This window comes from Lasioglossum baleicum, chromosome 4 (assembly GCF_051020765.1).
Source record: "Lasioglossum baleicum chromosome 4, iyLasBale1, whole genome shotgun sequence".
In the NCBI taxonomy this organism is placed as follows: domain Eukaryota; kingdom Metazoa; phylum Arthropoda; class Insecta; order Hymenoptera; family Halictidae; genus Lasioglossum; species Lasioglossum baleicum.
Window position 1 is genome coordinate 5,752,063 of NC_134932.1, and position 15,941 is coordinate 5,768,003.

At 40.8% G+C, this 15,941-nt stretch overlaps 2 protein-coding genes across 2 annotated transcripts in view; one reads left to right on the forward strand and one right to left on the reverse strand.

The window, feature by feature from the left end:
* LOC143208016 (cuticlin-6) overlaps positions 1 to 1,541 on the forward strand; it is a 32,824-nt gene extending 31,283 nt beyond the window's left edge. Inside the window, exon 9 of the mRNA XM_076422036.1 lies at positions 386 to 1,541. Coding sequence (XP_076278151.1) covers positions 386 to 584 — 199 coding nt within the window. The 3' untranslated portion in view covers positions 585 to 1,541. The remainder of the gene's footprint in view (positions 1 to 385) is intronic.
* Positions 1,542 to 3,486: 1,945 nt separating this feature from the next.
* The window catches only part of LOC143208014 (uncharacterized), a 55,204-nt gene continuing 42,749 nt past the window's right edge, over positions 3,487 to 15,941 (reverse strand). Inside the window, exons 2-10 of the mRNA XM_076422030.1 lie at positions 12,686 to 13,046; positions 12,024 to 12,308; positions 11,419 to 11,692; positions 10,910 to 11,114; positions 10,062 to 10,246; positions 9,658 to 9,853; positions 9,233 to 9,445; positions 8,180 to 8,410; positions 3,487 to 7,465 (exon numbers count right to left, since the gene is read on the reverse strand). Of these exons, the coding sequence (XP_076278145.1) occupies positions 7,296 to 7,465; positions 8,180 to 8,410; positions 9,233 to 9,445; positions 9,658 to 9,853; positions 10,062 to 10,246; positions 10,910 to 11,114; positions 11,419 to 11,692; positions 12,024 to 12,308; positions 12,686 to 13,046 (2,120 nt within the window). The 3' untranslated portion in view covers positions 3,487 to 7,295. The remainder of the gene's footprint in view (positions 7,466 to 8,179; positions 8,411 to 9,232; positions 9,446 to 9,657; positions 9,854 to 10,061; positions 10,247 to 10,909; positions 11,115 to 11,418; positions 11,693 to 12,023; positions 12,309 to 12,685; positions 13,047 to 15,941) is intronic.

A 15,941-nucleotide genomic window follows, 5' to 3' on the forward strand; every position in this document is an offset into this window, starting at 1 on the left:
ACTTCACTTCACACTGAAGACGTCACTTGCCTGTTTTGCCCAGAGTATCTTCGTCCTTGTGCAGTAATAAATTGAATTGGAGTAAAGTTTGTTAGATTTCAATAATTGCAAAGTGATAAATAGAAATAAAAAATGTTTGCAATGATTACAAGACACAGGAGCCAAATAACAATTTAATTCTTCTTTTAATTATCTTATTAAGGTGAAACTAATACACTGATGGCCTTAAATCTTTCTAATACCTCCACTGTTTCAAATTGTACGTACCCATTTTTGTCATAAATGCTTAAAATCCGCAGTCTAGTGATAAAAATTTGGAATACATAAGTGAACAACACAGAAACGTGGAAAGTGAATGTTGTTACAATGTCGCCGATGTTTGCAGGTATTCTCTAAACGGGAAGCAAGGATACGCTTCCGGAGGATCAACGATGAACTCGACGAGGTCGATATCGACGAACAGCGACCATTACGCCATAGTTCACTCGCGACCAGGAAGCAGATACTCTGGGCCGGGTCAGAAGCATCATCATCATCACAGAGGGCCGCCGTCGAACATCGGTTCCCATTATTCTGGAAAATAATTAACTAATAGCCGCCCCTAACGAAAAACTTAGAGCGAACGATCACCATCGATTAAACTATTAAACGATCTAAAATAGTAATTCTCCGTTTTAACGCAGCGACCGCTTGTAACGAACACCGAGACTCGATGGAATCGGTGTTCGAGGTCGTTTCCGACGCAAACTATCAATCGCGACCCACTAAACGATAAGCTGATCTTCGTTTCGATGAACGGCGACATCGTAACGAGACACCGTCGTCTCGAACATTTGTTAAAGCCTTAAGGATTGATCCTCGTAACTCCGTGTGTCCTTAATAGTTACTACTAATATATTACGTACGCAAAAAGGTTAAACAATTCTTGCCTTGAAGAGTATTTTTGTACTAATTTTCAACTATCAGCATAGTTATCCGTACCTTCTTCCGACGGGGACACATGCGAATTTCAAAGATGTTAACATTTGGATTTGATGATCTTTTTGGTATTCAGATGATACGGTGATCTTATTCGTGTTTTGTTTATGTCTTCGCTCGGGGGGAGGTTCCTCTGCTAGATCGTGTATGTATCATATGATAGTCATAAATTTAGGTACTTAGCATTTACGATGTTGGGCAGTATCGTACTTAATTCAGTGGAATTAGACGAACGCTTTTGTACATAAATTCATTGATCGGGATTCATCCTTCGTGACTGTCGACGCGCGTCGTTGCCTTCTATCATCAAAATTAGTGTAGTGTCTATGCTGTCCAGTGTCCAGTTAGGTGTACTTACTGCCGTCACGATCAAAAAATTGATGTTTTGTATAAAATCCGCGGAGCGTAGTGGCCGGGAACAAATTGATCATCGACTGTGTTCCGTTCTTGACACGATATTATATATATGGATATATATATCTATTCTCTGATAGCTCAATGAAACATTCCATGTTCAACGAGTCACGATTACATGCTACAAATACATTAAAAGTTTAAGGAAACTGTCGGATTTTTTAATGAGATCCTTACCCGAAAACTTGGTGACGGGAAAACGTTCTTCATTATTTTTAAGTGTACAGTTAGTGCGAAGTTAACCCTTTGCACTCGAATGGCGACAGTAAGGCGGCAATAAAAATGGCCACACTATTATTCAAAACAGTTTCAATATTATTGAATTCGTCTGTTTTCTATAAATTGTGAAAAGATGAACTGTTACATGAGAAAACTGGTTAAATTTCATGTGCACAATGTAAAAAAGATTGCATAGAATAAAAATGTTCTGGGTCGGAAGAAATGATTTTAAGTTTCGAATTGAAATTGCTTCGAGTGCAAAGGGTTAATGGTATAAATTTTCCTGGCAATTAATAATGCTAAATAACGTGTTAATGTCGAGCTTGTTTCTTAACAAGGTTCCGACATGATTTAGTGAATTTATAGAAAACCACGTAATTAGAAACGTGATTGCTCTGCAATCAAGTTATAAAGCATTCATAGATTCATATTGAACGAGGTGACCCTGACTGCATGCAACATTCGTGAATATGTCTTGTCACGTAAGGAGACACGCACATGTTCGAGTTTATAATACTAAGTAGTCTATCAAGGTCGAATTATGAATGGTTGCATCAATGCCAGTGATTGATTAATTAGCACTATTTACAATTCAAGTAAATACTTTTACCGAGCTCGCTTTGCAATTCAAGAAAATCCTTTTTCCAAGTTTGCTTTACGCTTTCTGAACACTAATACACTCTTTATGATTGATCTTCGATGAATAATTCATACTTTATACACAGCTGTCGGTAATTTATAATTATTAGTAACAAACTAGTAATTTCAATAACAAAGGAGAAGTACTTTTCTCTGCTTTCAGTTTTTGTTTTAAATTCGAATACAAAATACAATTATGTTTCCTCTATCGATCGTATTTGCTGATAATAAAATTTTTTAATGTTTTCGGCGCAACGGTTCGATCGTTTATTACGAATTATAAAGCAACTTTGCTAATTGTCAAACAAAATCAACGTTCATCATAAATCATAAATTTATTTTCCCCGAAGCAAGTGAGTGTGCCTTTATGAACAATTTTTCTTACATTCAATCATTCAATATTTCTGTTTTTTTTTTTAAATTACTATAACATATTTAATTTACAGACGCGATTCAAATAAATCTTGAAAAAGATCCAAACTGGGATCGAAACGTTGATTTTGTTTGACAATTAGCAAAGTTGCTTTATAATTCGTAATAAACGATCGAACCGTTGCGCCGAAAACATTTAAAAATTTTACAAAATACAATATCGAACACAGATCTCATGCATGAATTATTATTGCATTAACATTCTTGTTGAAGCTATGTTGTTTTAAAGAAATCAATTATTAAATACAATTACGAGATGAAAATAAATTCTGAATATAAATGAATAATATATGTGTGGCACGTTTGGCTTCATTAGCTGCATTCGATTTCCAGGGAAATAATTAATTGGAACGGCGAATATAAATATTTACCGCGTGCCGGTTTTAATGTATGCTTTCACTCTTACTCTCGTTAATTGCTGGGAACGAACCGCGTCTCCGAACTGTATTCTTCTGGCTTAATTGAATGGGTCCGTGCACCGCTAGTTTTGCAACTCATTTAACAGAGGATTCGTTAACATTAATGACGAGAGTAGTCTAGTTTCTCGCGTGGCCGTTGTCCTGGGATTTTGAGAAAGTTAGGTCAATGCATCTTTCCATCGCACGACAATGAAAATTAATTAGGAGAAGTGCCCCGGCACTTACTACGCGTTACTAGCTTTTCTCATAATTACGTATTCGATCGAAATTAATCAAAATATCGGGCACACGTTTCGAAAACGGAAATTTTTCCTGCTTCGAGTCTGAACTTTCCCTAAAAATACATATTCTAAAGGATAGGCTTCCGAATGAAACTGTAGACGAATTTTTAAAAACAAATTTATTATTAAATGTACATCTTTATCTGATAACGGAGTATACGCGAATTACTCGCTTAAATACTACCTGTACAAAAACACGAAAACTCATCTCTATGTGCACCATAACTTGCGAAACGCGCCGGCGCGGCGTTCCGTCGCATAAATAAGTATACAAAAGTTCGACACTCTAATTTCGTAAACACGAAAAAGTCCAGTGACAAAGGATTCAACAACAAGTTTGCGATAATCTTCAATGAAGAATCTTCTTCGTGACGAACCGTTTTGTAATGCATTTAGAAAATGTGCGTCTATACATCGGTGTAAAAAGTGAGCAAATAAATTAACAGGGTAAAGAAAATTTACAACAATGATGTTATTCGCGAACGAATGCTGCGTTCAATGACACTGGTTAACTCGAATGATCAGAAGCTGATGATTAGTCTATCCTTTCACCGGTACTGTAAACAAACAGCGCTACTTTCAGTAGAACAAGTCTTCTTTGAGTGACAAGCAATTGAATCTGGGAACGTCTGACTAGTGACAGTCACGTTCCACTTCGAATCGACGGACGATTCCACTGAAACCTTTTGTATGTTATTATTCACAGTATGAAACTTATGACTAGGCTATGGACTTTATGCATTGATGACAAAAATTAGTAGACAAAATTGAAAGAAATCAACAAATTAAAAGAACTCATCTTGCAATGGGTGCGAACAATTTTCATATCGCATAAAGATCCGCAGCCTATGACCGTCCGTCATTTGTAATGAATAGACTGCGGATTTTATGCATTTATAATAAAAATGGGTACGTGCAATTTAAAGCAGTGGCCGTATTAAAAAATTTAAAGACATCAATGTATTAGTTTCAGTTTAATACAATAATTAAGACAAGAAAAAATGTTTTATTTGGGTTCTGTGCCTTGCAATCAATGCAAACATTTTTTATTTTGCATAAAGATCCGCAGTCTAGTAATGAATGTAGAATGGCCGGTATTCAATTTCTCTTTCAAAATTGATGAAGAAGGAGAGTGTGGGTCGATGTAGACCCTGTATTTGCCATAAAGTTTCCCTTCATTTCATCCGTTTAATGCAAAAGTGATATAACGCTGTATTCGTCTGATTGGACAATCGCCAATAAATAAAACAATTGTAATATAATTTTAGCGTGTTCCTAACATCATATTAATCATATTAATATAAACATATTTAATTTACAGACGCGATTCAAATAGATCTTGAAAAAGATCCAAACTAGGATCGAAACGTTGATTTTGTTTGACAATTAGCAAAGTTGCTTTATAATTCGTAATAAACAATCGAACCGTTGCGCCGAAAACATTTAAAAATTTATTATCATATTAATGTGTTTTGTAAAGCTTTAACTTAATTCCTCATGGTTCAATGATGGACTGTTTTTGCATTAAACGGGTCATTTTCGTCGTCAGACTAAATCAGACAAAATCCAATGAAAATCATTAATGAAGCAAGTTTCCGTGTAAAGTTCTCATTCGTTAGCATCAGTCGACGAAGTTCGCGGAAACCGTGGCGCAGTTGCCGCGGTTTCGATCGCGGCGAGATGAAAGATGGGTGTCTCTGATGAAAAAGTTGACGGAAGAGAATGTGCCTGGTCGCGAATGGGTATCGCGAGGAATAAATTATAGGGCAGACGGAACACGCTCTTCGAGAGACAAGAGAACGACACCGCGGAGCTCGGCATCGCGGGAGACGCGGAGCGTTGAACATTGAACAATGACTGGTGTTAAACGTTTGCTCGTTAGCCCAGTCCCCTTAGTGTGACTGGGTAGTAGCGTCGCGATTGAGTATTTCGTGTTTTAACGGTCCCGTCGTGTGTATTCAGCGAAACGAGCCAGGAGGGGTTTATCTACAAAACGCGGATCGTGACGGAGGCGCACGTGCAACGATGCAGTCGCACCTGCACAACGCCACGACCGACCACTAAAGCGTTAATTGTGAGTTGCGAGTAACCGTAAGATGTATTCTCCATCCGCGATAAAGAAAACGGAGGCACCATGAGTAAAACATACACTAACACCGCCCGGAGACCAGAAAATTCTCCACTCTCTGTCTCTCCCTCTCGCTGAAATCCGTGCTACGATCCCGTTCGTTGGTGTTAACCCCAGTTGTCAGTGTGTTCGAGTTCTTCGAGTGCAAAAGTATCAATGAATTTTCAGTCGGTCGTCTCAGCCGTTCACAGACCAAATGGAAACTTTACTATTGAGTGACTAACGATGATCAACACTTATTTTTACTATGAACGACATTTTGAATGAAATAACATTCTAATAATTTATGGAATAATCACGTAGCAGAACATCTTTCGCACTCGTAGAACAGCCATTCAACTATTAGGTGTTTCGATCAACAACGAGCATAAACGAACTAATAATCTTTTATTGATCTTCCTGTCTCCGCGCAGTGCATCGTCGCACAACGCATTCTCTGTCGCAGAGAACGCGATGCAACGTCATTCGGGGTAAATAGAGAAAGATTACGTATGAAAGTAAGTACAGAACGATCACGTCCGAAACGAGAAAGACTCCCGACGACGACGGTGCTCGTTTCAATTCACGATTGCAGCTGCTGTCGAGGAAGAATCGCAAAATCCATGGCGAGCAAATAATAAATAGTGAATGAGACCCGTGAGAAATCGCGAATCGATTTGAGAGAACCAACCCTCCGAGGGCTGAACGAAAATTAAACTAGTTCTCCTGTCGATTTCCAAAAAGCCGCGATTCCGGGAGGAATCTTACCTAGCCGTCCTTGACACGCTAATCTCTAAGTTGAATATTTTTTGCGTTTTATATCCTCTAGTTTTATCCGTTCCGAATATCTCATTCCCTACGTGTTCCACGTGTTAGGCAACCCGGCTTACCCCTTAATTGATCTACGCTGGAAAGAAAAAAAAAGGAGCCTGACACGAGGACAAGAACGAAAGCCAACCGGCGTGCTCCGTGTACACGAGCACGAATTTCCTCCCTAACTAAGGCCACTTTAGGAACCTGGATGCGATCCAGCGAAGCGTTTCGAGCTCGTACTGTATCTCGCATCATCTGGATCGAACGGATCGGGTTTCCTTAAACAGCGTTTCCCTAATGATCGCCGATCGACCGGCTCTCACGGTGAAAGGTCCTGCTACATTGTATCCTCCGCGGATCCCGCTCTTCGCGCTCTACTTTTACCCCCGAAACATTTACTCCCTTATAATTGTCTCGATTAAATGTAACGACTATTTCTACATTATTTACACAGTTACAATATTGTTAGTTAACGTTCCTGCGCGTCCTACGCGTGACAAGGCCCGCTCGATGTTAATTACTTCTCATGCGATCGCCGATGCTCGAATTATCGATTGCCAGGTTTCGTTCCAATTTCGACGAGATTGGAACTACCCGGGATCGGTGTTTGCGATCGTTTGCAGGGCCACATTGTCGCCAAATTAGAGTCATTACCGTCTTGGGAACGAACGCCTATCACCGCAACCATAAGCGGTATCCGGCTGTCTGATCGAACTCTTTTCCTCGCTTGTTCTACTATCGTTTTCGGGGACCACAATTATTTCTCTCTCATTCTCACCCTTTCTCTCTCTCATACTCTCTGTTTTTCTCTCACTCTCTCGCTCTCACTCTATTCCTCCCGTGGAGTAGACGCTCTTCGACGAACGCGACCCAACGAGAGCGAAAATATTTACGGAATGATTCGCTACAGCATACTGACTAATTTACAGGAATACGCTAAGAATATCGTGTATGCTTTGGACCGCCTCAATATCTGAGCTCCCTCAGGATCGATCAGTGAAACGAGTCTAACAGCGATGGCGGTGTGATCGGCGGTAAATGATCGCCGCATCTCGGGAAGTTCGGCGGGATCGGTGGCAGATCCGCGTGCGTCCCCACGTGCAGGATTAAGTTCATGCCGATCAATATATGGAACAGGAAGTGACAATGGAACAGCCAGTATCCTGGAATATGAAAGTATTTTTAGAATAATTTCAACACGTTATTTTCTTGCTATTAAATGCGTCCTAAATGTTTGTTTTCAAATAGGCGCATTGGCGATAACCAAACATGAGTTTATGCAGTTACTCGAATTAATATTCGGACGCTCTTATAAAAAAAACGATAACTTTTTTAATATTGTACTACACGGTAAGGACTATTTTGGGAAGCTAGAGCAATTAGTTTGCTACAGGATGCGAAAAGAAATTTTTCCAAAAATTGCAATTGATCGGAATTGTAGAAAAAATACTAAAAGTTGCATTTTACAACTTTTTTATGTGGGGCTATATTGAAAATTTTAAAAATACATTTTGTAGATCTATGTTCATTAAAAATATTCTGAAAATTTCGTCGAAATCGACGTTGCAATGAGCTACAAACGTTCAAAGATGGTAAAAATGGCAGATTTTCACGATTTTCGGCCACTAACTGCAGTAAATCTAACAATAAGAATTCCTACATCTTTCAATGCCTGTCGTTTTTTCCCGCAACAACCGATTTCGATGAAACTATCACAGTGTATATAATTGACACAGACCTACAAAACGTACTTTTAAAATTTTTTAATATAGGTCCACATAGGACAAGTTCAAATCGTATAGTACTATATTTGAAAAGTTATCGTCTTTTTTCGAGCGTCCAAATATTAATTCGAGTAACTGGATTATTTCACTTACCAGGATTATCTGCGCGGAATCGGAAAATTACGTAGCCGTTGTTTGGAACGGCGATAGTGTCCTTGGCAGGTGGCAAATTGAACTGTCGATTGAGGAGACCTCTCTTGTCGAGATCGAGCGCGTGCTTCAGATTAATCTTTTTCACGTTCTTGTCAGGCGAACGACCCATACCGATCACGTTAAACGCGTATCCGTGCAAATGGAAGGGATGCGACAGGTTCGGTTGTTGGACTGCAAGAACCATTAATCATGATCAAATATTCCAACCATCGAGAGCTTCGAGCTTCGTTCAGCTTTTCCAATTTTAATTTATATTTCGTAATCCATAAAATTGCAAATCTAGTATCACACAAAAATATCCTTTTAATTAAACTTTAATTAAACTTTAAGAAAAACTGTTTCTAAATCAATCCTTTTTTGTAAGTCTCATTCCAGAATTTGTGAAAACATCGTATAGTTCAATTTTGATAATATTTATGATTAGACTGCGGATCTTTATGCAAAATAGAAACTTTCTATTTGAATTGCAACAAACTGGGGTGAAATAAATATCTAATTTCCATGTTGAATATGTTTAATAGGTTAAAACTAACATAGTAGTATATTCAAATCCTTTAAATTTTTCTACTGTCAGAAATTAGACCCCATTTTTATCACAAACGCATAAAATCCGCAGTCTATTCATGATGTTTGAGAAATACTTAAATTATGTTCATGTGTTATAATTGTGACATCCATCAGAAAGAAATATTTTTCAATTTAAGACTTTTGTAGTATAATTCTGTCGTGTAATTAGTACCTTGAAGAGAATTGAAACAGGAGTGTTAATTTTAACACTTTACCTACCGGAAGCCTATTAATAGGATTTTCAATCATTGTGTTGTATCAAAAGAAAGTATAAAAATTTTCTTTTACATTGCAATCTTAAATGAAATTATTAGATGACTTTGTTTAGCCATGTTCCATAGATTTCTTAAAATTATGCAATAATCACCGGTCGGGAATGTGTTAAGAATAGGAAAAGAAAATACAGGAGCGAGAGACGAAACGCACCTTCGTCTACGAGGACCACCTCGACAACGGCGTTGTGTGGTATATCAACCTGATGGGTGCACATGCAGTTGGCGCCACAGTCCGCAGGCCTGTTGTCCCCGTTGCAGAACTGTTCGGGTGGGATGTCGTCGATTTGCGAAAGCGGAGGCGCCGGCGGAAACGTGAACGAGATTTCATCGACGAGAGAAATTACGTGATCTCCGGTCGGTGCGACTGTAACCATAACACACGAGGAGAATTGACAGACGGCCTGGTCTCACGGAACGGATTCCGATTTAGCAGGTACCGATGATAATGAACGGCGCGCGCGGGTTGCGTCAGACCCATCGAGAGTAAAAAGAAGCTATGCTCCGATGCAGAGATCGATGCGGATGGTTTTGCTAAGCCCGGGAGCAAACGAGGATTTTGAAATCACCGGTTCTTACCCAAGAATCGATTATAAGTCTGCGGCTGGAAGACTTCTTCTGGTCTGTAGAAGAGGAAACGGAATGGCAAGAATATTTTCACATCTGGACGCTGCTGAAGAATTCCTTGGTCTATCTGGCGAGCATTCTTCAGCTGGTTCACACAGACCGCGTCTTCTCGTGGACGGCCGCATATGGCGTCCAGGGGATTCAGCACCTGCTCGACAATATTTATATTTGTAAAACAATGTCCGCGGATGGAGAACAAGGTTTCTGAACTCAATCTTTTGGGGAAGTACGGGAGGAATAATTAATTTAGTCTCGAGGAGAACAAGGTTCGTGCAGAACACTTATCTTCAGAATTCTCGAGGAGAATTCAAATGAGGACAGCTTTCGTAGAAATTGAATAGAGGCGTTCTACTTACGACACCCTGTGGGAGACCAAAGTCATACGTCGGCGCCGTGGTGGTTGGTTGATAAGGACCACGAGCATAACGCAGAATGGCGAGCTGTTGAGCACGCGGGATACCACACTCACCGAGAGCACGAACTTGGATCCAGTATGCACCGACTGGCTGGTCAGCATTTATAACGAAATCGTATCGTTCACCTGGAAATCAACGAAGTAGCATTTCAATTTCAAGATACAAGTTGCCAATGCGTTACGAATTTCTTCCTCTTTTACGGTTGTTGCGGATCGCGCGAGCTACGCGGCGGCACGCGACTTACTTCTTGTCGAACAGGGGAGAGAGAGGTGACGGGGTTGCCAAAAAACCATAACAATGATTCGCTATAGAGGCTCCTCTTCACCTCTCCCCCCACCGTTCTGACTCTTCGGGCACAGCTGATTACCCGAAGAGTCAGTTGCTTTTCGAACTTTCGCTTCGCTTGAGCGGTTAACAATTTGCGTTTAAAACTACCGCTTTGCTTGGGCGATTAATATTTGTTTAAAAATATAGTTCTGCTTGAGCTACACTCACTGCGCTACCTTCTTTTTCAAACGCTAACGATCAAAGCCCTAGCGCTCCTTTGACTTTGCTCTTTCCTATTACTTCATTCTAGTTTCTTTTCTATGTTTTAATAGTTTTAAGTTGGTGTCGGGTTCCTTCAGAATAGTCAGTTAGACTAAGTTGTTTTTAAATAAAGTGGACAAATTGACTGTGCGTTAAACACTAAGCTAAAATCTTTAGTGCCGTTATTTCAACTCCTTCCACTACCTCGCTATTGCTTAACAACGGTGAATATAAATGGTAAGAAAAGAGAATAGACTCACCAGAGAACGAAATAATGGTGTCCACGTTGACTGGTTGCACGGCCTCGCCGTCGGTCGCGATCAGGGTAAGAGGATGACCTTCGAACGTAATCTGAGATGGACAGACCGATCCGAAGGAATTGATCATTCGGAAACGATAACGGCGGCCGGGAGTTATGGTGAAGACCTCCAGGGGTGTGTTCGTCATGAAACCGGTGTTGGGATCCTACGGCATCGGAAATACGATCTTTCAAACCCTTTTATTGTTTGTTGGGGAGAACCATCCGACGTTTGCGAAAAAATTGCCGACCGGAGATATCGAGACTCGCGATAACAGTGGATATTGAAATCTAAACTGCGATCGAGGCTATAATTTCCAATGATACGGTTGATTCGTGATGAACCATCTAAAAACGACACCGTAGAACGACGACAGAGTATCGTCATGGGTAGACTACGGATTTTATTGTAGTTATGAGAAAAATGGATCATATACGAGAAGCTGTAAAGACGTTAGAAAAATTACATACCCTAAATTGTCCTTTTCCGTTGATCAGAACGCTTTCAGGAGCTTGTCCAGTGTTAACAGCCAGACGACCAGGGAAACGTTCAGCTGCGGTCTCGTGGAACCAATCGCTGAGAAGTATGACATGAGTAGTCAGGTCGTAGTCGTACAGGTGACTGTTAGGGTCTTTGCTGGGTGGTTGACGTATCACGATGCTTCCGTAAAGACCGTCTATTTTCTGCAAGCCGGTATGGGCGTGCCAGAAATGCGTACCCTCGTTGCCAGCCATCCATTGATACCTGTCGACACACAAATGGTGAACATTCGCGCTGCAATAAACACGGACACATGAATTTACGACTTACGAGCACCACTCTTCCGAATCAACCCGTTTTCACCTATGCTCTCCTTTAATAGTGGTAAAAATATGAATTATAACTGAAATTTTCATTTAAAATTCAATTGAGATTTTCTCGTTGAAAGTGCTTATTCATAGCTTTCCGCTTCGAGTTCAATGATAATCAATTAGCACTGGTTTATAAATCTTTATGCATGTTCTAATTTTTATACATTATTTTAGAAGATTTCTTGATGTTAAAAGTAAGGCGAATTGTTAAGAATAATGATTACCTAAATGTACTACCCTCCTGGATGGGACACTGCGTTACAAACGGTACACCGTCGTAGTATTGAGTACCTCTCTGCCAGACTCCGTGCCAGTGAATGGTAACATCCATCCCTTCGATGTGGTTCTCTACGTCAATCACGACTTTGTCGCCCTGGCAGACTTGAATGCTTGGTCCCGGTACCATTCTGTTCGCAGTTAGTATACCTCTCTCGACACCGTCCGCCAGCACACACTGACAGTCACTCCAGACTACGTTGGTCGCGTTAGGGGTGCAAATTTGACATGCACTGTGGATCAAGATCAAAGCAATGGTAAGAGTCAACAGAACTTAGTTACCATTGAACGCAAATCTACAATTGCTCGATTTATTTTTGTTTGAGATAGATGCATTTTCTTTAAAACGTGATATTTCAACTAAAGGACAGAAATAAAGCTGTTGCAGTTATTTTAAAAGGAACAATAAATAAGTCCGCGCTTTTAGACACGTTTGACAACTTCATGATGTCGCCAGTGACCCTAGAGTGTCGTTCAAGGGCTAAGTCACTTTCAACTTTCATGAAAGAGGCAAAATATCTCCAGCCTCCAATGGAAACTGGAGTCGATAGACGGGTTGCAACTCCAGCCACTATGTCAAGAAGAGATTAGAAAGGGGGGACACACTTACGCTCCCAGCACGGTATAATATTCGAGGGTGAAGTGGTAGTAGCATATCCTGGGCGGTTCATTTTCGCGGCAAGCCCTCGCGCATTCATCCGGCGAAGAAAGCGACGGATTTCTACGTAATTCAGCGGTGGCACGTTCACTGTAGTCGAGGGGTCTCGTTCTCGGTGGTCTGACTGTCACACCTCTGCTACCGAGGTTGTCGATACCGCCGAAACCACTTCGGAACACGTTCCCAGATGGATGTGTTTGGACCAGACCGTGGCTGGACGGGAAGAAGTTCGACGTGTCATCGGTAAAGATGTTGCCCGTTTTGATAGTGGGCGTCCAGAATGACGACGATGCCGTCTGATCGGTGGCTACGTCTGTAACATACAAAATCATTAATTTTATTAATTTCTGTTTATTGCTGATTTTTATTTTCATTTTAGACACATTTTATGGCGAGTGAAATTAGCCGAGTGCATATTTGTTCACAAGCTATAGGAAGATAATAAATCTACCATGATGCAAGCGAATATCTGAGGTGTATACGATTAAAAGAAACAGGCACACACAATGCACTCGTCACAATTAATAATTTTCGTTCATTCATGAATCACTTTCTATAATTAGAATGCACATCGCAGTTCAAAATATATGGTCGCCATTAGCTTGATGGATTAACAGAAAATGAGATGCTTGGAGAATAATGCGGAGGAGATAGGTAGACCGTATAATGAAGGCAAAGAAAGTGAAGATGCTAAAGTTAGCTGTTTTGACCTAAATATAGATAACTCCTTGAGCAGAATGTTATGATAAAAATCGGTAAGCACAATTTAAAGCAGGGGTCGTATTAAAAAGATTTAAGGACATGAGTGCCTTAGTTTCGGCTTAACAAGATAATCATGAGGAGAACAAATTTTTTATTTAGCTCCTGTGTTTTGCAATGAACGTAAATATTTTTTATTTTGCATAAAGATACTCAACTAAATATGTATTACAAACATGTTTCAAATACGAATTCAAAACCATCCGAGAACCACAAATGACTAATTTGTATTCCTTTTAAAAATGACAAGACTATTATTTTTACAAAATGCGAATAAATAGATGTACTCAACAAGAACAGTAATCCAAGTAATACGGACTCGTATTAAGTGCTCGTATCAAGTAATCGCGTTCCACTATGAAAGAAGAAATTAATCGCAACATAAATTCCCCTGCTAAAAGAAATTTATAATGGACTTCCTATTATCTAACTCAACAACGTCCCATGATATTATTGTGTCAACGAAATTGCTGCAGCTCGACGACAGCTTTCAGAACGACGGAACAGACATTTCCACGTCGGCAAGATAACCATCAGAGGCACCCGTGGAAATGAAAGTGGAGATAGCAACTGTGTATATCACGTAGAAAAACTCTCAATAAATCAACACGTTACGCGGCCCGCGAAACGGAAATGACATAACGCGAAAATTGATCCCCGCCGACAAAAAAAGATGTTTACATTTCTTCTATCAGCCTTACAGTAATTCCGGGCGCAAAAACACACACCCGACGGGAATTACTGGTGGAAATACCGGTCGGGCTTATTCGGGTAATTAAATATAGCCGAATGATGTAGTGCGCGCTATTTGTCGGTGGTACGCACACACGTACGCACGCACGAAGAGAGAGAGAGAGAGAGAGAGAAGTGGATCGAAAGAGTTCGAGAGAGCACCGAGTGTGCTGAGATTGATCGTCCCGGCACCGACATTACGACGTGCTGAAATGATTATTCGAAGAAAGTACGCGGCCGGGCAAGAAGTCTGGAAGGTTCGCGTCCATTTCTCATGCGCCGGCGTGCAAAACTCACGGGGCCCGCGTTTGCTTTGCGATTTATAAGGAAAAATGGTGGCCATTAAAACGGGGCGCCGAGCCGCGGCACGCATTCATAGAACGAAAAACGCTGGCTGCCGGTCGCGGACACGCTCGCTCGTTCTGCCTCGAAAGCATGCGAAAGAATGCGATTCACTGACTCCGAGAAATCGCGCCCATGACGGATCCCTGGATCAAGGTGTCCTGTCGCCTGTTATCCTTCGTGACGCAACCAGATACAACTTCCTTCGACCGGTACCACGCAAAAACCGAGCGCTTGCACTATTTATCCACGGCAAGGTGAAAGAGCAACGTATTGGCTCGGCTGCTCTCTGTTATTATTGGGAGGCTCCACTGTTAGCAGCAAACTTTAAAGGCGTTTTTCTCGGAACTAACACATCACTCACAAAGTCTCCGGTCTAACTAAGAAAAACAAATTTTTTGGACATTTTTTATGTTCTCCGGAACAACTGCCGATTTTGGGTGACCAGAGCGTTCAGCATCATCGGTGCTTGTACGACCGCGTTTAAATTCAGCATACCAGTCAATAATAGTTGATTTCCCTGGTGCAGAGTCCCCATAATGTTTATCAAACCATTGTTTGGCTTCAACAGTATTTTTTCCCCATCAAAAGACAGTGTTTAATCAAAACACGAAATTCCTTTCTGTCCATTGTCTTGAAAATTACAAAACTGGGGTCACTAAAACGACTGTAACCTCTAAACTAACGGTCAGAATGCCATGAAATTTTGACACGTACTGTTTGAAGGTTAATTCTACCCAGAAATCACGTGGGTCTGTCAACAATGTTGCCATATATGTGCCAGACCGGGGACTTATTGAGTGATGTGTTATATCTTTTAAATTGATGTGTAAGCGAAACTGCTTTTCGTCATTTTCGTCAGATTTTCTATAGAACTTTAAAAAGCTCTCTTCCCTCTAAGGATCTAACAGTATAGCAGTATGGAAACCACACAAAGTGGAATATCACGCGACGAGATACAACTTCCTTCGATCGCGAATCTGTGCGCAAAAAAAAAGCGAGCGCAAACAGTGTCCAGCGGAGACAGGTGAAAGAGGAAGTCCTGGCTGTTCTCTGTTATTACTTTATTGGATAATCATCGTTGTTATAGGCACCGATTAACTCATTAACCACCGTGCGGCCGGGTACGGGCCATAAACACACGTGATAATCGTATTAACAAGCGAACAAAGTAATTTGATGGTCACTCCGTATTTCCTCGTACAGCATTTTCCCCTTAATTACCGGGACGCTCGAGTGATTCCTCGCCGGCCGTTTTCACTACGCGTCGATGCTCCGAACCGAGGCCGGTTGAAAAGTCAATTACGGAATCGCGTCGGCGCTCATTTTATTCCATTGTTGTTTTGTTTCGGTGCGTGTGGAGACAGGTCTTATA